The sequence below is a fragment of the Dreissena polymorpha genome, chromosome 11, assembly GCF_020536995.1.
Source record: "Dreissena polymorpha isolate Duluth1 chromosome 11, UMN_Dpol_1.0, whole genome shotgun sequence".
Taxonomy (NCBI): Eukaryota; Metazoa; Mollusca; class Bivalvia; order Myida; family Dreissenidae; genus Dreissena; species Dreissena polymorpha.
The window spans coordinates 30,453,577-30,479,977 of NC_068365.1; the positions used below are offsets into that span (position 1 = coordinate 30,453,577).

The 26,401-nt window shown below is 36.8% G+C and overlaps 2 protein-coding genes across 3 annotated transcripts in view; both read right to left on the reverse strand.

The window, feature by feature from the left end:
• Positions 1-209: 209 nt before the first annotated feature.
• Positions 210-6,419, reverse strand: LOC127851596 (uncharacterized). 2 transcript variants are annotated; one of them, XM_052385429.1, is made up of 7 exons: positions 6,122-6,419; positions 5,479-5,583; positions 3,592-3,639; positions 2,982-3,073; positions 1,827-1,922; positions 746-1,541; positions 210-457 (listed from the first exon to the last, which is right to left on the reverse strand). In XM_052385429.1, the coding sequence occupies exons 1-7, from the start codon at positions 6,199-6,201 to the stop codon at positions 355-357; spliced, it is 1,320 nt and encodes a 439-aa protein (XP_052241389.1). In that variant the 5' UTR covers positions 6,202-6,419; the 3' UTR covers positions 210-354. The 2 variants fall into 2 exon arrangements, with proteins under 2 accessions (XP_052241389.1, XP_052241390.1); XM_052385430.1 differs by lacking the exon at positions 210-457 and having other exon boundaries at positions 1,394-1,541; positions 1,822-1,922.
• A 2,691-nt stretch (positions 6,420-9,110) lies between these two features.
• The window catches only part of LOC127850377 (cold shock domain-containing protein E1-like), a 59,371-nt gene continuing 42,080 nt past the window's right edge, over positions 9,111-26,401 (reverse strand). The window contains exons 10-16 of the mRNA XM_052383361.1: positions 22,983-23,094; positions 22,463-22,654; positions 21,050-21,179; positions 20,111-20,219; positions 16,590-16,777; positions 14,321-14,484; positions 9,111-11,361 (exon numbers count right to left, since the gene is read on the reverse strand). Of these exons, the coding sequence (XP_052239321.1) occupies positions 11,208-11,361; positions 14,321-14,484; positions 16,590-16,777; positions 20,111-20,219; positions 21,050-21,179; positions 22,463-22,654; positions 22,983-23,094 (1,049 nt within the window). The 3' untranslated portion in view covers positions 9,111-11,207. The remainder of the gene's footprint in view (positions 11,362-14,320; positions 14,485-16,589; positions 16,778-20,110; positions 20,220-21,049; positions 21,180-22,462; positions 22,655-22,982; positions 23,095-26,401) is intronic.

A 26,401-nucleotide genomic window follows, 5' to 3' on the forward strand; every position in this document is an offset into this window, starting at 1 on the left:
TACTTTGAATTATAAGTTCAGTTGCATAATTCGATTAGAACGTGTTGAATGCAATGATAATTTAAATTGTAAAAAATGTTGTATCATGTTAAATAGGAATAGTTTACGCATGTTGTAGTTTTCCATTAAATGCCCCATTACCGTTATATAGTATTGTTGCATAGGTGTTTAGTGTTGGAGGGAGAAATACAACCATATCCAACAATAAATAAACTCTTCTTTGTTTAATTTCTCTCTTTTGTACAACAAAGGTTTTAGCCAATGTTACTCGTGGTTTTATACGAACAAAGTGAAAAGAAATCTGAACAAACCAAAAATGTACTTTCGTAACATCAGATGGCCTACTGGATGCTTTCATCGAAAAGCGGCGGAATTGTACCCGAAATACTGAACTCTTTTAGAATATTTCTTGAAATCCCTCAGATCTGGAATAGACTCTGGGAATTGCCGATGGTACCTGAAAGTGTTAAACGAAAATAGTAACCGTTCCGGTTTTCAGTGTCATCGGAATGTTTAAAAACATTGTATTTATATTTTTAACTTTTTTATTAACAATGAGTCGAATGAGCGACGCGTGCCCAATGTGTAACATACTGGATGAATTTTCTATAATACAAAAAGAAGCAACAACATAAAACAAACAACATCAACAAAAGAACAATTATATCGTTTCGAACAAAATCAAACAATTGGATTTTTGTTATCTTAGCATAGTTTTATCTCAATTAACCCTGCTGAAACGTACCTTTGATGCGCTGCAGTTTTATTCAGAGTTCCTATCACGTGGGCGATGCACGGCACCCTTAGGTTATTGTCGTCTCTAAACGCCCAGCGGTTGGGCCGTCCTAATGACGTCGACGGCATCGCAACGTTTGTTAAATCACTATCGTTATGTTCAGCGTCAGGGGGGTTAATACTACTATCCCGACATATGTGACACTCTTTATGCTCAAAATCATGATTATAATGGTGAGAGCAATTCTGCATATTGACCTCCAAATTTTGCATTTCCTCATCTATTGAAAAGTCCATTTTCGTTTCGCCCCAAGGTCCGAAATGTTTCATTGCTGCTGGCTGCGAGGACGTTATTTTCAAAGCCTGCTTCTTACACTCGCACTTAGCTAAACGAGATTTCAGTGGGTTCGAAGATGTGTAAGAAACCGAGCTACCGCCTTTCCTCGACCCACCATGCGTTGATAATATCTGCTTGTAAACATTCGACAAACGTTTAGCGGAATTTTTATCGTATGCCGTAGAACTCCAGTGCTGAAAATCGCTGCCAAAAAGAAGCGCTTCCGACTTTATATTTGGTTGATCGGGGTGTTGTATAGGTTTCAACCACGACCTTTCATAATCCGAATACGTAGTACCGGCGTCGTAGAGGTTTGTTCTGTGTTGGTCGTTGGTCGCGGGCCGGCACACGTAGCACGGGTCGGGGTGATTTAGAATCCTTGTGCACGAGCTTGCCTTCTCGTTGCACTGAGCCTCCGTGCGGTACTGGGCGTCACGTTGCAGCTTCCGGACGATGACATCAGTCTGGTCTAAGGAATCAACAGCAAACATCACAACCCGCAATTCAAAATAATGTTTACCAGGCTTTGATTTTGGAAAAATACATATAAAAGGAAAATATCATCCCCTACCCCTTCCCAAACCCCTCATATATCAAACATAAAACTCTTTACTTCAAAAAAGATCGGTATATGTTAAGACTCGTTGGTAAAACTATTTCGGTATATGGTGAAAGAAATGAGAGACAATCAGCATCGGTAACAATTTTAACACATGTTTACATGAAATTTATAATTTTATGACACGTGCTTTACCTTTGTATTGGTCGTCATAGCGGCTTGTCCTGTAGAGCTTGGATATAAATATGTCAATGGCCGCCCTCGTTGGCTCGCTCAGCACATGATTGCCATCTGTAACACGTGGATCACGTTGTGCAATTATAGCTCTCCGACATTTTCCCTACACTTACGAATTCTCTTGGCATAAATGACACGTTTGAACCGTGTCTGATTATCTACTTAAAGCACATAAACACACAAAATCACAATTATTTCGTAAAATATTTGGAAACAAATAAGTTAACCCATAAAAGTCAGTGTTTCTTATAGCAATAGCCAACATTTTAACGGAAGATGTGGTTTATATATATTTAACAAGATACAAATGCTCGTTTTTTTGTTTGTGACAATATATTCCCAATCGGGACTCCTCGGACAATTCCGCCATACCGGCGAGACGGTGTGGTGTAGCCCACTGTCCGAAGTGTTCAGATTGAATATATTCCACGTAAATTTCTCGCGACGATATCCGAACATTTACGAGCAAACGCGAGATTGACTTAGGGCATCGTCGGAATTTATATCGGCTTTAACCCAAATACATAACAAAAATAATTGTATACATCATTTGAATAATTAAAAATGTGGAAGCATTAAGGTTATTATCAGGTGAATGTTTTTCCCCTTTATGTTAACGTATCGCCATGACGATGTAAATCCGCCCTTGTTTGGCTAATATGAAGATTTTATATTGATCAATATATATTAAATCCCGATCCTACCTTAAATCGGGCGCAACGCAATGATGTAAAAGGCAACCCTGGACTGTTAAAAGCTGCCAAATAGGTAACCGAAAATAACAAAACAAGCCTTGTGTGACTCAAACCTTTTACATCCAACTCCAAAGACGGACGCCGTAACAGTGACCACAAGGTCAATAATGGCACATAAATGAGAAAACGTATTTGAAGCGAATTTATTGATCGTTCAGACGCATGTGTGCATGACGTTAGCAACATTCTTAAAGTAAATTAGATTCTAATAACTTATCTTGTTGCGTTTTAAAACCAATCTACGAGAGATTAACGTGTCGTATAAATATCACCGAGGATTCCAACGGCCTCGATACGACATACAGTAGTACAATACAATACATGTAGTTTAATTATCAACTGAGTTTTGAGTTCTCACCTGGTCCCACGCGAGTCTCGTCGTGTCTCGGGTAAACCTCTTGAGTGCGTGGTTCTGGAAGCCGACGCCCTCTAAATGTGTTGAAACCGGGGCTGTAAAAAACGCGATATAATAATTATAAAAAGTAAAATAAAAATAAATAAATAATAATAATGATGAGCATGATGATGATAATAATAATAATAATAATAATAATAAAAAAATAATAGGAGAAGAAGAAGAAGAAGAAGAAAATAAGAAGATGATGATGAAGAAGAAGACGAAGACGAAGAAAAGAAGAAGAAGAAGAAGAAGAAGAAGGAGGAGGATAATAAAGAGAAGAAGAAGAAACAGAAGAAGAAGAGATAGAAGAAGAAGAAGAAGAAGAAGAAGACGAAGAAGAAGAAGAAGAAGAAGACGAAGAAGAAGAAGAAGAAGAAAAACAACAAATATAATAATAAATACCGGTATGGTGAGAATAAATGAAGCTCATTAAGATGTAATTTATTGATATAGAGGTCTCAGTGAAAACCAAACATTCATTACAGACACATGTCTAGCAAACTGACAGAACTATAATAATGTAGAGATTATTGAACGCTGTCTTATTTGCTTGAATACAAATACCTACACATGTTTCTGAACAGGAGTTACCACATCGGTTGCAATTGCATTGTCTCTGAAATAAGAGAGAAATAGAGCCCGCATATTTCATACATGTATAAACATATGAGTCGTGTTCTGAGAAAACTGGGCAGTCGTCACAGGCTAATCAGGGACGACATTTTCCGCCTAAATTGGATTTTTGCTAACAAGAGACTTCATTTAAACGAAAAATGTCACAAAGGCGTGAAGTATCGTCCCTGACTAGCCTGTGCGGACTGCACAGGCTAATCTGGGACGACACCTCACGCACAGGCATTATTCCCAGTTTTCTCAGAACGCGGCTCATTTTATAAATATCATGCAGAAGGCACGATGTCCACACAGCAATTATACAGAGTTTCGCCCGACAAATGCAACATAAAACGGTTAAAAAAAGATTAACCCATGTAAGCCTAGTGGACTCTCTCATCCTTCTAAATTGGATCAATTTATTTCCAAAATTAGGGATGTCAAGTATATTTATTTCTATATTTAGAATATTTCTTACAAAAATTCTTTTAAGCAAATAGCGCAGACCCTAATGAGACGCCGCATCATGCGTCGTCTCATCTGGGTCTACGCTGTTTGCCATGGCCTTTTTTCTAGACGCTATTCATAAATGGGTTAATTTACAATCGCTTGAAATAACCAGTGACACGTTAATAAAATATTTCGTACAAACAAGTCAGTTTTGTTGATTTACTCTCATTAAATACTTAGTAATACATACTTCGGCATAAGTCTTCATTAATATAAACATAAAAAAAGAAGTCGAGCATACCGAATTTATATATAATAACAATAGTTTTCTACAAATTATATGATACATTTTACCAAGTATTTTTACGGAATAAGGGTTCAAGGGTCAAAGTGACCACAACAGTCGGCACATGGTTTATTTCAGACTTAATTATCAAAACAACGGTAATAAAAATCTTCTCTCGGAAAACACGGGTAAGCGATTTAGTGATTTTAAGAAGTGTTAAGTTTGTGATTAGACGTAAAATAAAAAATAAGTTGTTTGTATCCTCAAAGTCGACCTGCCTTTTTGGTATTCCAAGTTAAGTTTTCGATCATTTTTGCAACATTCGGTTAATATTAAATATGAGCGCAAAAAAAGTTATATTATGCGCATTTTTCACTGTTGCATTGAGCTGAAAAGAATGAACAGGTCAAAGGAGTTAGTTAAAATGTGGTAACTGACCAATTATCTGCAACTCATCTTCTTGCTACCAGTTGTTTGTAAAATATATACATGTGTATATTATATTCGATATTTTACATGACTGTCCCAGTCCTCTAAGCCGAGCGGAAATGTTTTTTATTAGGATCGGAGTAAGTGTTTGTGTGTCGTATGAATATATATCGTTGCAGGAAATTAAAATGATCCGTAAAACAAAATTGTGTATTTGTGTCGTATGAACGAATCTGCACTAAAACTAAATTTACATTCACATCGTACATGCATGATCAGTTGTCAAGCGAAAGTACGGTTGATATTCAAATGCATTATTTTTCTTTTTCCGAGATATTGTTTTAGTAGGTTGATTCTGCATTAACATATATAAGTGTATATCAAGTGAAAACACCAAAAATAAACAACGGTTGCGATAGACACCTATAAACATAGCATATACTGTTAGATGCGCATAGTATCACTTTAACTTTTACATGTAAACAAATGATATGTTGCAAAGAGAATAAGTTGATAGCTTGCATTGAATATCCTTATTTAAGTGGAGAAAAGTAACGTAAAAAAAGTTGGCGAAAAAATGTCTAAAATAGCTATGCTACTATTTTTAGAGCTGTTTGTTGAAATAAACAGCTTGTTTTCTGGCCTTAACGGACAGTAAAGAAGGCGTTCTATACGTACATTGTCTGTAAGTCCACGAGTTGCAGGGAGTCGTCGCCCCAGAGACGCACCGTCTGATCACGCTGAGGCACCGGGGGTAGGGGTGGCAGGCTGGTCCACTGGGGGCTGCGGAGAGGGAGAAACATGTACGCCATCCAACTCGTATAATATAGTTTGGTTACGGTTGATAGTGTAAAATTGTAAGATACGGGGTTGCCCTTTCAAGAGACTATTTTAATAGTGACTGCTACATTTTAAGAAAAATGCGTCCATCATATGATGCGTGACTAGATTTACAGATTTCGCCCACTCTGAATCGATTCAAGAGTCATTGTTTCAAGCCCAATACCTAATATTAAAAAAAATCTTTTATCATTTAATTACATGTATTTTTACCCATTCTGTGCTATTGTCGTTAAATAGTTTAATTGTACTTAATGTCGTCTCTTTTCGTTGGCAGCATGTTTCAGTGACGTAACTTTAACTAGTAGATAGCAGTTTCGGTTTAATTATAAAATAACAATACCTATTTGAATTTTGACTTCTTTTTCATCACTTATAGACAATGCGAAAAATGCACATAGCACATGCATTTTAAAATTAATGTCTTTAACGCGTTTTATACATTAACTGCGAAAAAAATTAACGGAGAGTGTTCACGTACCGAGACGAGGGGTTACGATTGGCCTCTGTTCTGTTCTTCTGGATTGGCGGAAAAACCCTCAAATTTTCCATCGCCAACATTTTGAAAGTGCTCGCGAACTTGCGTTACAACATCCGCCCTCTAACGTCCAAACGACGTCCTTCTATGGACGTGTTACTTGTGGACGTCCTTCTATGGACTTGTTAATTGTGGACGCTTAAAACTATTACTAAATTTCTATTAAAAATAATCTTGTAAAAAATAAAAAAATGTATTGGCTTTCGGTAGGTCTACCGGAAGAAAGCTCTATGGTAACGACGTCATAATTTTCAAACGTTGTTACGCCTTTTCGTGACGTCAAAAAAGAAGTATATGAGATTCTCTTTTTGATAAATAAAAATACTTAATCGTATAATCGGACACTTTAACAAAATCATACAAATACCAATTTAATATATCGAGAAAAAAAAACATACTTCGTAGGGCTCGATAAATGATTGTCGGCTCAGGTACTACTAAAAAGTACGCCGGGTACTCAAGTATACTACAACGGGGTTCGGAAAATATACTAATGTATAGTATGGTCTAGTACTTTTCGGAATATTTTCCGCAGCCCATCGTATTTTGTAGTTTAGTGTACCCGTGGTTGTTTAAGCTAGTATCTGAGCCGACAACAAGCGACTGAGCCTCCGAATGTGGCTCGTAGGGCTAAGGGACAATAATGGATAAATATGCAGGAATTTTTTAATCATCACAAAAAAACAACAACAGCAAACAACAAACACATCAGGAATTGTGTAGATGTAGATATGGTTAGTTTGTATTACCTTATCATAATGTTTTGCCCTAACTTGTTCTAGTAGGAGATATTGACAACAACGTCATTTATATCTGTACTGAGACGCCATATGCATTGTATTACAAGTACACACTTTCATAGATGATCGGACCAACCTTGTTCACTTATGATAAGATCTGTTGTAAATTAATAGAAAATGATATTATTTGACTAAGTTTTTTTAATCTGAAATATCTTAACAGTCTAATGCCCAACTACTGTATATACATCGTTAAGTGCGCTAACACTTATAATGTAATTGCGAGTTTTTCTTTTCATTTAATTATTATATTTACCAGACCTAATAGTTTAACTAACAGGGTGAGAAGACTTTAAGGAGTTGCAAGTTAAAATACTGTATTGACATTTGTCCAAACTGTAAACGGCATTATTATTGAAGGATTTAAATAAACGTTAGATTTAAATGATTACATTTTTAAAAGTCTTCTACGATTTTTTTTTTCGAAACAACAACAACAACAACAACCCCACTGGTTCTTATCAAGTACTGTGCAGTCCACACAGTCTAATCAGGGACAACACTTTCCGCTTTTATTGTAATTTTCGTATAAAATATAAATATTTTTGATGGGCCGCTAGTTTGATAACAAGCTTCGTTTGATTGACTTACTTTTGATTCAAAGTTTAACTTACACTAAAAACTCAACTGGACTAATGGTTAAACCGGTAACGCAATTTAATCTATTACAATTACGTACTAAGATTTGAATTGCGTAATGTTACGTACTGGGCAGATTTTTAATGCGTTCTTTTAATTCTTAAATGCGTAAATACGCATCTAATCTGGAGCTCTGGTCCCTGGTTAGCCTTTGCGGACTGCTTAGTACTTGAGAAGAACCAGTACTTGATGTGGAGGAAATCTTGAGAACGCTCTGTCAGTGATTGAAATCGGGACCTCCTGATCGCTAGGCAGACAACATATCCACTACAGCACCGCTACCTCATACATTTTTGTAAATATATCCTCATTCAGGAAACTGATAAACGACACTATCTCAATAACTATGGGCTTAAGCAACTAGCTTATTGATAAATGTACAATAGGCTTAAGCCACTAGCTTATTGATAAATGTACAATAGGCTTAAGCCACTAGCTTATTGATAAATGTACAATAGGCTTAAGCCACTAGCTTATTGATAAATGTACAATAGGCTTAAGCCACTAGCTTATTGATAAATGTACAATACTAACAAGTTCAGTCTGTTAAGCCCGTCTAATAGGTGTCAATGTTTTACACAAAAAAACTATGATCCATATTATAATTATAGGATGAGGACAATATTTTAATATGCTATGATCGTGATGGGAATTCTTTCTGCATTGTAAATGAGTAGTTTTACAACACTTACTTTTTTATTTTACTATTTAACAAGAGCACCGCATAAGGGAAGAGGACAACATTGTCCGCTTCCCACCGCATAACGGGTGTCACGGCTGCGGGTGCAGTTTTGAGTTAATGAAAGCGTGTCAGATTTTTTTTTAGAGGTCACAGTGACCTTGAACTTTAGCCTAATGACCCAAAAATGGGTGTGGCATGTAGAACTTATCAAGGTGCATCTACATATGAAGTTTCAAAGTTGTAGGTGGAAGCACTTTGATTTTAGAGCAATATGTCAAGGTTTTAGCACGACGCAGACGTCGGACAACACGACGAGCTGGCTATGACAATACCTTGAGTTTTCTCCGAAAACAGCCGAGATAAAAATCAGTATTCTGTCAAAATCTATTAGGCAGCAGATGCGGCCAAGGAAAATGTATATCTGCTGTACTTTGAGCACTAATAACAACTCTTATAAACGTTATCATTTGATTTATTTTGCCATCGTCTGAACACGTTTTATCAACTTAATGCAATAAAACCTATAAACACAACCCTGGCAGAACTGGTGCGATTCAAAGCGCATGTTTATGTGGCTAAAATATTGACATCCTCTTCTGGGAAAATACCTGCCCAGAAGATACAACTATTCCTCTCCGTGAAAGCAATTCATGTATAACAATAAATAACACTTTGTACAACCACAAAAGTGTGTCTCAACAGAGTTAAGTACTGTAAGTTTCTCAGATCTTTTTAAAGTTTTTGAAATACATACATATACCGGCATACAGCTTTCAAACGCACATACATACATACAACATACAATTTCACAAACATACATTATGCTGTGGTAACACTTGATTTTTCTTTTGATTTTTATATATGTTTTACTCTTTTTTTTTTTACTTTTTCTGTTCCTTTTTCAGTTTTTATTACTTTTTCTATGACTTTGCGTAAAATGATAATTACAACAAATATGGTATGGGCAAATGGAACAAAAATTTCTTTTCTGGGACTTGCACCAGATTACTGGTTGGGTTTCTCTTAGAATAAATAAACAAAATATTTTATTTTCATAGTACGTCAAACTTCAAGACTTCAAATAAATGATTTCAAAGCCAATAATCACATTTTTCCAACAGAAATAAATGTATTGCACATTTTTTGTCGTAAAAGACTAGACTTTTGTTTTAGAACTAATAAAGAAATGCATATGCTGAATTCAATTCTGCTAAAATAGACCTATTTTATATATTGCTGAAGCCATTGTTTCATAATATTAAACCACACTTTGGTACTAATATCGAAGAGCACGATATATTTGTATATAAATAATTCAAATAAATACTTGTTTCAACCTATAAGTGTGATTCTGATGAACAATTGCACTTAATGTGTTAAACTCTGTTTTCGCAGAACAAATACAAAATGAAGCCACATAGCACTGACATACTTATATGACAAATACCAGCACCAGAACATTTCTTTCTTGAATAAACGCAAGCCCCATGACCACAAACATTCTAAAGACATATTGTAAGTCCCAATTGTCAACATATAACCAATGAAAATCAAAGGTCCAATGTAACGAGCATTTTAATTGGACAATATTTTTAATTCATCCAACGTTAGCAAAGAACTGTTGGTACCATGGGGATTGCTCAAGACAATGATATGTCTAATGTAAGAAGCTGTGTTAAAAACAATGCCTTCACCAAATAACAATTTTAGGTGTAAAACACACACTTAAGTTGATATTCTGCTCTTAATCTCTACTAAAAAGCTCACATTTTGGCAACATGTTGTGCATTATAAGGCCATGCACGGTCGGGTTAATGAACCGTCATGTATGAAAAGTTTGGAACACTCAATGACAACTCCACATGAATGGCAGCTATAAGTAAATGGCTTGTTCTAATAAACAAATGTATGATGATTACTCTATAACTGAAGCTTCTGACATGATATATTACCTTTTGACTAATATTGTCTGATGAATCATCACAAATTTTTGGGAAAAAAATCCCTTATAAAGCTGAAAACTGAAACTTATTTAATAGTTCAATGGCTTCCATTCATACCATAATCAGAATATAGAAGCCTGTCTCAGCTTACAGTCTCTTCAAAGTGAGGTATCCAGAACAATAATAATGTTCCTAATAAAACCAAACAAGCTGAAATTAATGATTCCAATAAAAGCTGGACAAAAAAGAACATTTTTTTTTTCAATTACTTCAACTGCCCAACCAACTGATTGACAAGTTAAGCTATTGTTAGATCAAACCAAGAAAGTTCAATCACTGTATTTTTAAAAAGATATTTACAATGTCTAAGTCAATTTTATCGCAATCACGTTTGAAAGTTTGATTAGGTCATGAGGTATTAGGCTCCGACACCTCATACATGATGTTCACTTGAAAAGCTTTGTGAGGATCAATGGATGCCTCCAGTCCTTTGATCAATGAATACAAAATCATGAAAATGTGTTAAAAGCATATTATAAAGTAAATTTTTGTTCAGTCCTTTTTTTATAACAATTTGTAAGTTTCTGGAACCAATAACTGTTACACATCTAACAAAACTAATAAGACTTTGAAGTAAATGCATGCAAACTTCAACACTTCTTCATATAAAAAATGTCATAATTTTTTTTAAATGAAATCCTGAATTGCAAACAGAATGCAAAATGTTGTAAAGCAAATTGCTAAATAGTATCCTAAAGGTTTCTGGATTTTTCTTTTCTTTGTAACAACAAATTTATTAAAAACAATTTTTTCCTATGATTTGTTCTCTTAACATCAGGACAATGGGTTACAAAATCAGGCTAGTTGGTTCCAAAACAAAACATTATGGTTCCCAAATCTGGCTTTAAGTTCTAGATTTCCAAGTAGGGATTGAAGGTTCCAAGCTCATGTTTAAGGGTTTCAAATCAAGCTTGAGGATTCCATGGGGTTCGGGGCTGTGTGAAGCCCTTTGTACCGTCAGGGCCCTTGGGTGGCCGCGTGACTACGACCCTGGGGCCGACCATTTCATCGTTCATACTCTTCAGTCGACTCAGGAGTCTCTCTGGTCGACGTTTCTCCCTGCAACAATTATAACAAGAAATGAGAGCGAAACTTGGAAATTTTATTATTGCTAGTTCAGAAGATCAAGTCATTGCTCTGTGTAAAATATAGCAAACACATAATGGTGATAACTTAACACTTGATAGATGTCTCATTCAACAAAATTGTGAGTTATAACAAGAAAATTCGTTGAATTGATATCCCCCGCCATTAATACCTATACACCCATGAAGTTTCATGTTGATATCTTATATAACTTCTGATGGACAGACGGACTTAGACACTCATGGACGGACAGAGAGACAACGCCAATTCTATATCCCTCTGCCTTTGGCGAGGGATAACAAAAGTTTATAAACTAGAGGAAGCATATACATCCATTTTCTACATAAATATTAAAATAATTGACAACATTTATTTCTGAACAAACTAGAGCTTTGTCACAGACGTAAACTATACCCCCACATGCAGCATTGACACAGACTATTTTGCATGCTATCCAATGATTGTGAACATTAAACGTACATTTAAAAATCTCACAATGAATGACATAGTTATGACTGGGACAAGATCATTTATGGCCATTTTTGACCTTTGAACTAAAAGTGTGACCTTGATGTTGCAGATATTGACGTAATTCTTTAGTATGACACTTCTTGCAATGATGGTGAACAAATGTGCCAAGTGATTTTAAAATCTTACAATGAACGATATAGTAATGGCGGACAAGCTCATTTATGGCCATTTTTGACCTTTGAACTCAGAGTGTGACCTTGACCTTGGAGATATTAACTTAATTCTTTCGCGTGACACACTGTGTCCAATGATGGTGAACAAATGTGCCAAATGATTTTAAAATCTCACAATGCACGACATAGTTATGGCCCGGACAAGCTCATTTATTGCCATTTTCAAACTTTGAACTCAAAGTGTGACCTTGACCTTGGAGATATTGGCATAATTCTTTCGCGGGATAAACTGTCCAATGATGGTTAGCAAATGTGCCAAATGATTTTAAAATCTCACAATGAACGACATAGTTTTGGCCCAGACAAGCTCATTTATTGCCATTTTCGAACTTTAAACTCAGAGTGTGACCTTGGAGATATCAACGTACTTCTTTCGCACAACACAGCCTCCAATGATGGTGAACAAATGTACCAAGTCATTTTAAAATCTTACTATAAATGACTTAGTTATGGTCCGGACAAACTTTTGGTTAAAAATGCACTAAGTGACCCCGTGACCTAGTTTTTGACCTGGCATGACCCATATTAAAACTTGACCTAGACATCATCTAGATACTACCAAGTTTGGTGAAGATTGGATGAAATTTTCGGGACAGACAGACCGACAGACAGACAGACCGACAAAGTGACTCCTATATAGCCCCCATTAGGATATGTTCATATTTTGTAATCATTATATTTGTAATCAAAAGGTATCTTTGCATTATCCATCATGGCTACTTATTCCTCTACCGTACTCCCTAACCAATTCTAGGTCCATTCTGTGTAATGAATTTGTTATCCACCATAATTACTTGATGTTTTTGGACACTTACAAACATTATTTAATTTAATCCGAAAATTTGAAAATCACAACAAGATGCTGTGTTGAAGGCCAGTCTTGATTTATACACAATTTGTTATTTTCTTGATATCTAATTATGTTTCTTACAACGTTACTGACCAAGCTCTTATAGGAAAACTAGATTTAAGTTGAACAAAGGTAGAACTTTCATCAAATTTTTAATTCAAAACTCCAATATTTTTTGCTTAAAGAAAAAATATTGTTAGCTTCCACAATTTTTTTTCAATTTAAACATGAAAACTATAGATTTTTTTTTGCCACATACATGATTAATGCCTCCACAGTTCTTGTGAGGTATGATCTACTGCAAATATGCACATAATGGGATGAATTTGTTAAGTTTGATTTCATAACTTGCAAAATGTGGAAGAATTTTGCTCCACATGAATCATATTTTATGAGGACAGACTGACCTATAGACAATTAAACAAGAGTGACCGTAATATACACATGTAGCCCTTCACTAACATCAGCATTTAGCATAAAAAGGAAATTCCTTCAGTTGTTTTAAAGTTAAGTCGATTTTTTAACTAACATACAATGCTCATTATGTTTAAGTTTTATCATGACACTGTTGAATAAAATTGCCGCAATAAGCAACACCTCATTGACAATTTAATTAATTTAATTGGAAGATGCAGAGTGGTTGTGTGTGTGTGTGTGTGTGTGTGTATTTCAAAGTAATGAGGTCCTTTTGCACCAAAGGCTACATTATTTAAGGATCCAGAGTCTGTTCCAACACACCTACCCTATTATTTTATCAGACCACAAAGTAGGGACGAATTTGAATAATAGCTTCTATTTCCAGCTATTAATTTTTCACTAAAAGATATACAATTAGAAGTGGTTTTGTGCTTTGAAACAAGAGCTGTGTTCGTGAAACACAATGCCCCCTACTGCGCTGCTTTGAAGCCATATACTTATTTTTTTGCTACCTTCAATATAGAAAAAGTTATGGCCAATGTTAAAGAGGACAGACGCCATATATTTGACATTTGACCTTGAAGGATGACCTTGACCTTTCACCACTCAAAATGTGCAGCTCCATGAGATGCACATGCATTCTAAATATCAAGTTGCAATATTGAAAAAGTTATGGCCATTAAAGTTTTCGGATGGACAGACAGACTGACATACTGACGGATATTTAACTACTATATGCCACCCTACCGGGGGCATAAAAAAAGCCTGATTACATTGAGGAAACCCCACCTGTCTGGTATGATGACAACCAATCTCCCATGCGCTAGGAGAGGATATGGGGAGTATATGGGAGAAGCGCGTGTATCAACAATAGCACTAACCAGATAGCTGCCAATGATTGGTCAATTTCTGTACAGAGCTTTAAAGGTGCAAGCACCGTTACTCGGTTTACTCTGCTTACGTGATTTTCCTTAGACTGCATGCCGAGTACTTGTTGTTCCGCTGGTTGTGAACGACAACAAACTCCACCTCGTCGCCGGGAGCAACCTCCAGGCCGCCTCCAACTTCGCTCTGGTGAAAGAACAACTTCCTGCCCGGCTCAGCCTCGTATGTGAGGAACCCAAACTGAAATCAGAGATATTTCCAGTGATGCTTGTTGATTGAAATGTGTACATTCAAATAATTTAACCAGTCGCCAAAAACCCCCCAAAACAATGGCTAAGCTCCTGAAGTTATCACACATACTTCTCATTCTTTTACCACCATAGACTTTGTCAGGCCTCATTCTGGCGTATCAACAATTTTCAGTCCTGTCCAAAAGTTTAACCTTTCTTCAACTCATCAGATAAATTCAAGTACGAAAGGCAAATTCATTAAATTGATATCCCAAGCCAAAGAATTTGTGTTGATGGATGGATGCAAATCCCTTTATGTATGATAGAATCCTTATAAAAGCAGACATATTTAATGACAAGAGATGTGTTTGTCAGAAACACAATGCCCCATATTGCGTCGCTTTGAAATAAAATTTCAATATATCATTTGGCAGATTTAGAAATTATCTCCCTTTTAAAGCTTATTGCTTCCCTTGGATTGTATTTTTTTACTTTTGACCTTGAAGGATGACCTTGACTTTTCACCACTCCAAATGTGCAGCTCCATGAGATACACCAGACAATACCAAACTTCGTCGGACCGACGGACATATCTGACAGATAATGACAAGGTTCGATCGATTTTGCAATTCTGTCAGACCAAAATGTCTGACTCCAAAAAATATAATAAATATCTTTAATAATCATCGTCTGATGCTCCGTGGGATTCCAATATTTGCCATCAAAACATGTAGAACTAAATACGTTAATTCCAGTGTCGTTTTTATGTTTTCGATCTATTTGTGTCCTCCAATAAGAATAGCTCACACATGTTCCGTTATAGGCGTTATTTTCCGAAATAACTTGGATCACGCGATACTATATTCGTAAAATATTCTAAACATAGAAACGGAATTTGCCGAGTGTGTTCCGATGTATCTGAAATACAAACTGTTGCAACTCGGTATATTCCGTGACAGCGTCTGGAAATTTCCAAAAAGATATTTATAAAGTACTAGTTCCACGCTCACATGTGCATGTCAATTCGCAAAATGCGAGAGCCTGGACCATGCAGCAAGGTGCTCGCATATGTTAGAGGTCAATTCGCTTCAATGTAAACAGCATTGCGAAGCGAAAATAACGTTGACGTATAATTGTTTTCAGGTGATTTCGTTTTCAAAATATTGTTGTCTTCTTTCCAAAAGATTATTTCAAAACTAATTTTATTGTCTTTATATTTTGTATTGTGAGATTTGCCTTATATGCTGAGGTTTCTTACCAAAGTATTACCTGGTACTGATACTATTATATTGAGAATATTGGCAAAACAAATTTGTCGAGACTCAAGTGATTGATCATCTATTAATTGAAGGTACCTCAGATGAGCAGGAGACTGCTGAACCTGATAATGTCGTAGACTTTGACGCAGAAACTCAACAAATCAATTATCAATACTGTAAAGATGACAAGAGTGATTACTGTTCAGATCATCATCATGATCACATTCATCTCCAGAAAGAACTCCAATGAACAAAGTTGCTTTGCACTGTTACTTTATATTGTAGAGGGAAATTAATGTTCAGATGACTGCAATTGCATTCAAATGGTTTATTGGCATTTTCTTAAAAGTTATGCTTCTTTATATCAACAAAAAATTATTTATAAATGGAAAAATAAAGCTTTAGAAACAATTAATGATGAAATTTGGCAAAACAACTACAAGTGACCATAAGGTTTATTAGGTTTTACTTTTGCCATAAAAGCAAATATATTTGCCAATTGCCAAAATGTTTGTCAGAGGACCAGATTTTTTTTTTAACTCAAGATATCATGAGAACAAAATTAATGATAAAGTTTAATGAAGATCGGACAAAAGCTATGGCTTTGCACAAAGTTACACTTTAGACATATCAGTAAAACTGCATTGGAGCTATGTTTTTCAATGGACCATAACTATTTTAATAAAATATTAAATTAAAACTAATTCTGATAAAGCTTAAGGTTGATTCGGCACAAAGAGTATTCAAAAGGAAGTTCCAATACAAAAGGTAATGCACAGAAAAAGTGATTAAAGTGAGCTACAAGTCCACAGTATTGCAACATATGGTTGCCAAGGCAACAAAATTAAGTTCTCACCTTATCCTTTACGGACTCCACCTTAGCCCGTATGAACTGTCGTACTGCCGTCACGTTCACCGCTCGCAGTTCGTTAGACAATGAGTTGACTGCGACACGGAACTTGACCACGTCCCCCTTCTGCATGAAGTCTCGTTTGTCTGCCAGACTGGTGATGCTGTATGGGTAAGTCTGGACGTCGCCGTCTTCTGTAAATTGTAGACAATGACAATTATAGACAACAAGAAATGGTTTGATGATGGTAGAATATAGCCTTTTGTTCACTTTGCTTCTGATCCAGACAGGAATAAACATGCTTATGTTTGAATAAAAACAATTTTGAATGTTTAAAAGACTTAAGTGACAAACACAAAGAAACTACTGGGTAATCTCTCATTTTGTTATGAGATACATATTTTTTGTTGAACAATACTTTAGCGGCAGTCACAAAATCACATCATAATTTTGTTTGTTAAGCTAGTTCAACAGTTCTAAGTAAAATAACATATGCCAGCCACCAACAACTTCCCTACTTAAATCAAAGGTAGAGGAAGCTGTTGAAGTAATTTAATGCCCAATCCGGCACTTAATTATGTGACCAGGTCGAAAATAAAACCAGGAATATTTTTCCTTCATATAAAATATCTTTCTTTCACAATTTTGAGAACTTCCCCACTCAAATTCTGTCAATTTTGAGAAGTTTGCAACTTTAATCACATTTAAAGAGTATGCAACTCTTTTTTTCCCAATTTTAAAACAAGAGGGCCAAGATGGTCCTAGTTCGCTCACCTGAGAGGAGTCAAATCATTCAATCTTTACCAAATGTCAAACATTACCTAGATATTGTCCAGACAAACATCCTGGTCAAGTTTCATCATTATTTCATCTGCAAGCCATGATCAATGAACCTATGAAGTTTCATGATCCTAGGCGTAAGCATTCTAGAGTTATCATCTGGAAACCATTTTTTTAAGTTGAGTCACCGTGACCTTGACAGCCATTGTGTGAATACGTTTTTTGGCACTGTGACCTTGACCTTTGACCTAGTGACCTGAAAATCAATAGGGGTCATCTGCGAGTCATGATCATTGTACCTATGAAGTTTCATGATGTTAGGCATAAGCGTTCTTGAGTTATCATCCAGAAACCATTTTACTATTTCAGGTCACCGTGACCTTGACCTTTGACCTAGTGACCTGAAAATCAATAGAGGTCATCTTCGAGTCATGATCAATGTACCTAAGAAGTTTCATGATCTAGGCATAAGCGTTCTGGAGTTATCATCTGGAAACCATTTTACTATTTCGGGTCACCATGACCTTGACCTTTGACCTAGTGACCTGAAAATCGATAGGGGTCATCTACGAGTCATGATCAATGTACCTTTAAAGTTTCATGATCCTAGGCCTAAGCGTTCTTGAGTTATCATCTGGAAACCATTTTACTATTTCCGGTCATCATGACCTTGACCTTTGACCTAGTGACCTGAAAATCAATATAGGCTATCTGCGAGTCATGATCAATGTATCTATGAAGTTTCATGATCCTAGGCATAAGCGTTCTTGAGTTATCATCAGTAAACCATTTTACTGCTTTGGGTCAGCGTGACCTTGACCTTTGACCTAGTGACCTGAAAATCTATTTGGGTCATCTGCGAGTCATGATCAATGTATCTATGAAGTTTCATGATCCTAGGCATAAGTGTTCTTGAGTTATCATCCGGAAACCATTTTACTATTTCGGGTCATCGTGACCTTTGACCCAGTGACCTGAAAATCAATAGGGGTCATCTGCCAGTCATGATCAATGTACCTATGAAGTTTCATGATCCTTGGCATAAGCGCTCTTGAGTTATCATCCAGAAACCATCTGGTGGACGGACGGACGGACCGACATGAGCAAAACAATATACCCCCTCTTCTTCGAAAGGGGGGGGGGGGCATAATGAGAAAACTGCCCCCCTCCCAGCAGTCATGTTATTCAACTGACCGGAACCATTTTTGAACTCAAACTCTCGTATCAAGGAAACAAATGTTCTGAGCAAATTTCATGAAAATTGGGCTAGAAATGTGTGGTTCTACTGTGTTCACATGTTTTCACTATATACATATAGAGAAAAATGCCCCACCCACTGGCAGCCATGTTTTTTCACCGCTCCAGACCATTTCAAACTCGTCCGAGATATCAATAAAACCAATGTTTTGACCAACTTTCATGATGATTGGGCAAAATTGTGACTTCTAGAGTGTTTACAAGGTTTCTCTATAGCCAAATAGGGAAAACTGCCACTATATACATATAGAGAAAAATGCCCCGCCCATTGGCGGCCATGTTTTTTCACCGATCTGGACCATTTTCGAACTCGTCCGAGACATCAATTGAACAAATGCTTTGACCAATTTTCATGATGATTGGGCAAAAATTGTGACTTCTAGATTGTTTACAAGGTTTCTCTATAGCCAAATAAGGAAAACTGCCCCGCCCCTGGCGGCCATGTTTTTTAACGGATCGGAACCACTTTTGAACACCAAGATATCATTAAGACAAGCATTTTGACAAAGTTACATGAAGATTGGGCATGAAATGTGACTTCACCAGTATTTACAAGGTTTTTCTATTATTTGACCTAGTGACCTAGTTTTTGACCCGGCACAACCCAGTTTCGAACTCGGCCGAGATTTCATTGGGACAAAGCTTCTGACCAAGTTTCATGAAGATGGAACAAAAAATGTGGCCTCTAGAGTGTTTACGAGCAAATGTTTACAGCTGACGGACGGACGGACATACGACGGACAAAGACCGGTCACAAAAGCTCACCTGAGCAATCAGGTGAGCTTAAAACATGGGACTCATTTTTTCAAAAATTTGAAAAGTTTGCGATCCATTTTTTCACAAATTGAGGAGCCAAAGACCGCTTTACAAGGACGGGAAAAAAGCCCTGAAAACCTGTTTAGTATTCCAGAAGCCTATTTACTGAGGTGGTCATCACATAAACCATCCAAATCCCACACTGCTGACAGCTAACCTAGCTAACCCACCTGTTGACCTAGCTAACTCACCTGTTGACCTAGCTGACCCACCTGTTGACCTAGCTGACCCACCTGTTGACCATGCTGACCCACCTGTTGACCTAGCTGACCCACCTGTTGACCTAGCTGACCCACCTGTTGACCTAGCTAACCCACATGTTGACCTAGCTAACCCACCTGTTGACCTAGCTAACCCACCTGTTGACCTTGCTAACCCACCTGTTGACCTGGCTAACCCACCTGTTGACCTGGCTAACCCACCTGCTGACCTGGCTAACCCACCTGTTGACCTGGCTTACCCACCTGTTGACCTAGCTTACCCACCGGTTGACCTAGCTTACCCACCTGTTGACCTAGCTTACCCACCTGTTGACCTTGCTAACCCACCTGTTGATCTTGCTAACCCACCTGTTGTCCTAGCTAACCCACCTGTTGACCTAGCTAACCCACCTGTTGACCTTGCTAACCCACCTGTTGACCTAGCTAACCCATCTGTTGACCTTGCTAACCCACCTGTTGAGCCGACCTGTATGAGGCCAGGGTAGTCATCTTGGTCAGGATTCACTACCCTCATGGGTCGGATCACCTTGCCCTGCTGTATGCCCAGCTCCTCTACCACATCCTGGCAACGGAACCAGACATTTAATTCAGAATATAAAGTAACGCACAAATGAAAGATTGTGCACTTTTTCACAGTTGTGTTCATGGGCTTACCTAGTTTCAAACATTGCCTAAAGTTTGTTAAGATAATATTTGTTAACCTTTTTCATAAAGATTGAGTAATTAATAACGCTTGTAGAGTCATTACGTGATTTTTGTAAGATGTTACCTCATGATTAAATTTTTGGATACACATGACAAAGGTTCAAACTTGACCTAGATATCATAATGTCCAGATAAACATTTTGACTAAATTGTATTAAGACTGAGTCATGCATATAGCTTCTAGAGTGAAAACTAAGTCATTCTTGATTTACACGATTTATCATGCCGACCTAATTTGAACCTAGACCAAGATTCAAGCTTGACCTAGATGCTGTCAAAAACTAAACTTTTGATCGAGTTTCATCAAGCCTGAGCCAAAAATGTGGCCTCTAGAGCGGAGACAAGCCAAACAATTACAATAACAAGTTTTTCTAAGCTTTGACTTCAGCGGTGACCTTGTTTGTAGACACACTACTCATCATCAACCTTTGGCATAGATATTGTAAAGATAAACATTTCGGTCAAGTTTCAGGAAGATTCAGTTATGAATGCAGTTTCAATAATCAGTTTTTTTCTCAATGTAGATATTGTGACCCAGATTTTTTCTCCACTAAACCAAGATTCAAACTTAGCCATGATATTGTCAAGATAAACATTCTAACCAAGTTTTGATATTGACCAATAAATGTTATATTAACAGCTCACCTTTCGTACTTAAGAGCTAAGTTGAGCTTAAAATATTCCTACCTCATTAGCAGGTATGGTGCCAGACGGAAGCTTCTTGATGTTCTCTGCACTAAGTTTGGAGCTCTTGCGAGTCAGCATGTATTCCACCTCGTCACCAAGTTCCAGCTCAGTGGCTGTACCTTCATAAGAACTGTGGATAAAGTAAACACAGTAAATTATTGTTTTCGTCCTTGTCACCAAGTTCCAGCACAGTGGATGTACCTTCATAAAAACCGTGAACATAATAAACACAATAAAATATTGTTTTCCACCTTTTCACCAAGTTCAATCTCAGTGGCTTTACCTATGCACAAAACAAATGAAAACATAGAAGCAAAATACCCTTTTTTAAGTTGAAAGATTCACAAAAATCTTGAAATAACAATGGACTTCAACATAACTTCATAAATTCCACTTAAATCAGTAATTGCACAATGGCTTTACTTGAGTAGACATGGTTTAATTTTCATATCACTTTGCATAGACTTGATAATAATTAAAACAAGACTATTGCCAAGCAATATATGTCCCCTACCGGCTCCACCATTGTCAGAAATGTCCACCATTGTCAGATTTTTTTGTTGTTGTTGCCATAGCAACCAGAATTTTTGACGTAGGAACAAAATGAAATGACGTGCATAATGTCCACATTGCCATCTATCCATGTTTCAAGTTTCATAAAAAAAAATATGAAGAACTTTTCAAGTTATCGCACGATCCAGAAAAGTGTGACAGACAGACTGACTGACTGACTGACTGACTGACTGACTGACTGACTGACTGACTGACAGACGGAGTGCAAACCATAAGTCCGGTGAAACCGGTAGGGGACAACAAGCAAATTCGTTGAATTGATATCCCCTGCCAATATGCTTCTGGACACAAAAGTGTTATATTTGAAAATATAAATAAAAATAATTTAAAAAAAGCATTTTTTCAAGAAACAAAGGGCCATAACTCCGTTATTAACAGATGGTGTACAATGCCATTTGGCGTGCATCATCTTCTTATATATATATATATATATACATATATACTCGTACCAAGTTTCAATGAAATCTGCCAAAGCTATTCCAAGATATGGCTCCGGACACACAAAAAAAGCATTTTTTCAAGATAAAAAGGGCCATTACCGTTATTAACGGATGGTGTACAATGCCATTTGGCGTGCATCATCCTGGTATCCATATATATACTCATACCTAGTTTCAATGAAATCCGCCAAAGTACTTCCAAGATATGGCTCTGGACGGACGGACAGAAAGATGAACGGACGGAAAGATGAACGGACGGACAACGCAAAAACAATATCCCTCCACCTATGGCGGGGGATAATAATAATAAGAACAAATTGAGACCAGAAAAAAGAACTAAAATATACATATTTGAGTATACTTTTCGAAAACAAATTCAAAACCCAAACTTTTACCCTACCTGAAATGGAAGAAGACCTCTTTATCATGGTCAATGTTCTCAATAAAGCCGTAGTTGTCCTTGAGCGTTGCGATGTAACCCTGACAGCGGCCGGTAAGGTTACGCAGCACTAGTCGCACGTTCACTGCCATCCTCATGGCACCAACCGGACGTCGCTGCTCTCCAATGTTGAAGTCAACCTTGTCACCAAACCTAATGAAACAGAAACAAGCATGCACACTTTAATTATTATTAATATTATGTAAAATAAGATAAATATAAAGCTTCTAGAGAAAAACAACATGATAATATGAAACAATATCATCAACTGTGGCCAAATTCACTCAATATACTGCCCGATCATATAACAGTCATATTACCCAGCTGCATGGTGAAACTGGATTCCTATTTAGATTTATCGGTACAAGGCACAAGTTAACAAACATCAGAACTGGCTCTGACGTTAACAAGGTATGTTGCATTGGTACGTTTTTAAACTTGTTCAGATGTTACCTGGGTATGTTTCTAAACTTGTTCATACCTGGGTATGTTTCTCAGATCATTGATGTCCTTGATGTAGTAGACAATCTTGTGTATAGCACCGTCCATGTCGAAGATGATTGTCCCTGTATCCTCCTTGCTGCTGCTTTTACCTGAACAAAACATGAAAGAAATATCAACTTTAGATATCGCCTTAACTTCGCTTTCTTGCCACCTTTTGATATCTCGTTAACATTGCTTTCTTGAACTTTTGAAAACTGGAAGTTTGAAATTCCTAGCATCTGAACTTTGGCTCAGGCAGAGTGTTTGAAATTATGAGTTTTACAGGGCAAGCCTATTTCCTTTTTGTTACAACATCAATCATAAATAAATAGGTGTATTGCTATTCCAGTATTTGTTCTTAACCTAATGTAGTGTCTATACTGTAATCTTTATTCTTTATTCTAAGTACAAGGCATATACTTTAAGGTGAACAGTCTTCACTTCCAAGTGTGGTCCTTACTTGGAAACTCCCTGTAAAACAGCCACACAACATATTTATTGGCAACTGCCACTGTAGAATAGTTTTAGACCTTCCTCACATCAGCAGGGCTGTGAATAGTGGCATCTTAAGTCAGCTGAACATCCTTTGACTGCTCCTTTGTACCAACTTTTATATTAGACCACTGATAATTACACTGCTTTTACACTTGTGCATTACAAGAGATGCATTTACTTTTCAGCTGCCCCTTATTTTCGCTCTTATCACATTTTATTCACAGTCAACTTAAAATAAAATACCATATTATTGTGTCATCAATTAAAGTTGGTCTTCCATTTAGACATGTGCCCTCAAAAAGGTAAGGCACTTTGTGCATAACTATAGAAGTTAGAACAGATGTTACACACTACACATGTACAAGCAGAGGCAGCATTGATGAAACTACCACCAATACAAACATCACATTGCTTTCCATTTGATACATTCATCAAGTAGTTTTACTTTGAGAATCTTTTTCTATCATAACATTCATTTTTTAACATACAGAGGCTTAGAGACCAAGAGACCAGGAGACCGCTTAATAATTTAATGTGATCAGTGTCTTAAAAATGGGCAAAAAAAATCAACAAATTGGCTGTCTATAGGGTATTGTGTTCCAGAAACTTATCATAATCATACCTCCAACCTAAATTTTTCTCCTCAAATGTGTATAAATCTTTTAGTGACAGTTCATAGCTATGTATATGTGCAGAATCCTAAGAAAACTTTTTTTTACAGAGGATATCGGACAAAATCCGGTTGAAATCAGTTGAAAAACAAGGGCTGTTTGTAAAACATGCATGCCCCCCATATGGGCTGACAGTTGTAGTGGCAGCCATTGTGTGAATACGTTATTTTGTCACTGTGACCTTGACCTTTGACATAGTGACCTTAAAAGGGGTCATCCGCCAGCCATGATCAATGTACCTATGAAGTTTCATGATCCAAGGCCTAATAATTCTTGAGTTATCATCAGGAAACCATTTTACTGTTTTGAGTCACTGTGACCTTGACCTTTGACCTAGTGACCTGAAAATCAATAGGGGTCATCTGCCAGTCATGATCAAAGTACCTATGAAGTTTCATGATCCTAGGCATAAGCATTCTTGAGTTATCCGGAAACCATTTTACTATTTCGAGTCACTGTGAACTTGACCTTTGACCTAGCGACATGGAAATCAATAGAGGTCATCTGCCAGTCATGATCAATGTTCCTATGAAGTTTCATGATCCTAGACATAAGCATTCTTGAGTTATCATCTGGAAACCATTTAACTGTTTCGAGTCACTGTGACCTTGACCTTTGACCTAGTGACCTGAAAATCTATAGGGGGCATCTTCCAGTCATGATCAATGTACCTATGAAGTTTCATGATCCTAAGCGTAAGCATTCTTGAGTAATCATCTGAAAACCATTTTACTGTTTCAAGTCACTGTGACCGTGACCTTTGACCTAGTGACCTGAAAATCGATAGGAGTCATCTACCAGCCATGATTAATGTTCCTATGAAGTTTTATGATCCTAGGCGTAAGCATTCTTGAATTATCATCCAGAAACCATTTTACTATTTCGAGTCAGTGACCTTGACCTTTGACCTAGTGACCTGAAAACTAATAGGGGTCATCTGCCAGTCATGATCAATGTACCTATGAAGTTTCATGATCCCAGGCCTAAGCATTCTTGAGTTATTATCCGGAAACCATTTTACTACTTTGAGTCACTGTGACCTTGACCTTTGACCCAGTGACCTGAAAATCAATAGGGGTCATCTGCCAGTCATGATCAATGTACCTATGAAGTTTCATGACCCTAGGCCTAAGCGTTCTTGAGTTATCATCCGGAAACCATCTGGTGGACGGATGGACCGACCGACTGACATGTGCAAAACAATATACCCCCTCTTCTTCGAAGGGGGGCATAAATACAATATAGTGATTTTTAATTTGGGGTCAAGTACGGTAAAGTACGAAAACGACCTAATTAATATTCATGATTCGACACGTTAATTTAAACCCAAACAAACAAACTTGCAGATACATGTACATGCAAATGTAGCGGAGAGAAGGTAAGAACAAATGCAAATACATTTGTTACAGACGGAAACTGAATTGCAACGCTACGTTTTTGCTTAATCTATGTATTTATCTGCCATATGCTAATAATGTTTAGCGAAAGCTAAATAAATATATAATTTGCATAACTCCCGATGTGCAATGATTTTCGCCTATTGCATGTATTTATGATCATTTATATATTATTTTATCAAAAACCAATTTTGACCAGGTTTTCGATTTCAACCTCGATAAAAAATATATATTTCAATGAATTTATATAAAGTTTATTTCTCACTATACGATTTATATGCAAAACAACGAAGGACTGTCACTTAAAAACAAGGGCTGTTTGTAAAACATGCATGCCCCCCATATGGGCTCTCTGTTGTAGTGACAGCCATTGTGTGAATATGTTTTTTGTCACTGTATGTCAATGACCTGTGAAATGTATCCAATTAATAGTGCAAAAACCAATCAGGACCTATACTAATCAATTATATCCATTATATGATTGAGTCTTTGATTTTTTGGATTCCTTTCACACATTTTGACTTATTTGACTATATGTGAAACGTGCAAACAATTTGTAATGTTTTATTTATTAATGGTAATGAAACATGTTATTTATAGCAGTTAACTCCCCTAGTCAATGACCACCATAGATAGCAATGCAATCTGATTAAAAATAGCCAAGGCTAGTGTTGTGTATTGGGCAAATGTATACAAGTGCAACTTGACCACATGACCAGTATCATGTGTTTACCACACACAGAAGTCAGTTATGTAATAGACCATTAATTCCGCTCCCAACTTTGGCCACTTGCCAAGATACTGACCAGTATCAGATGGGGTTGTGAAACTGTGTAAACAGTGAACACCAGTCC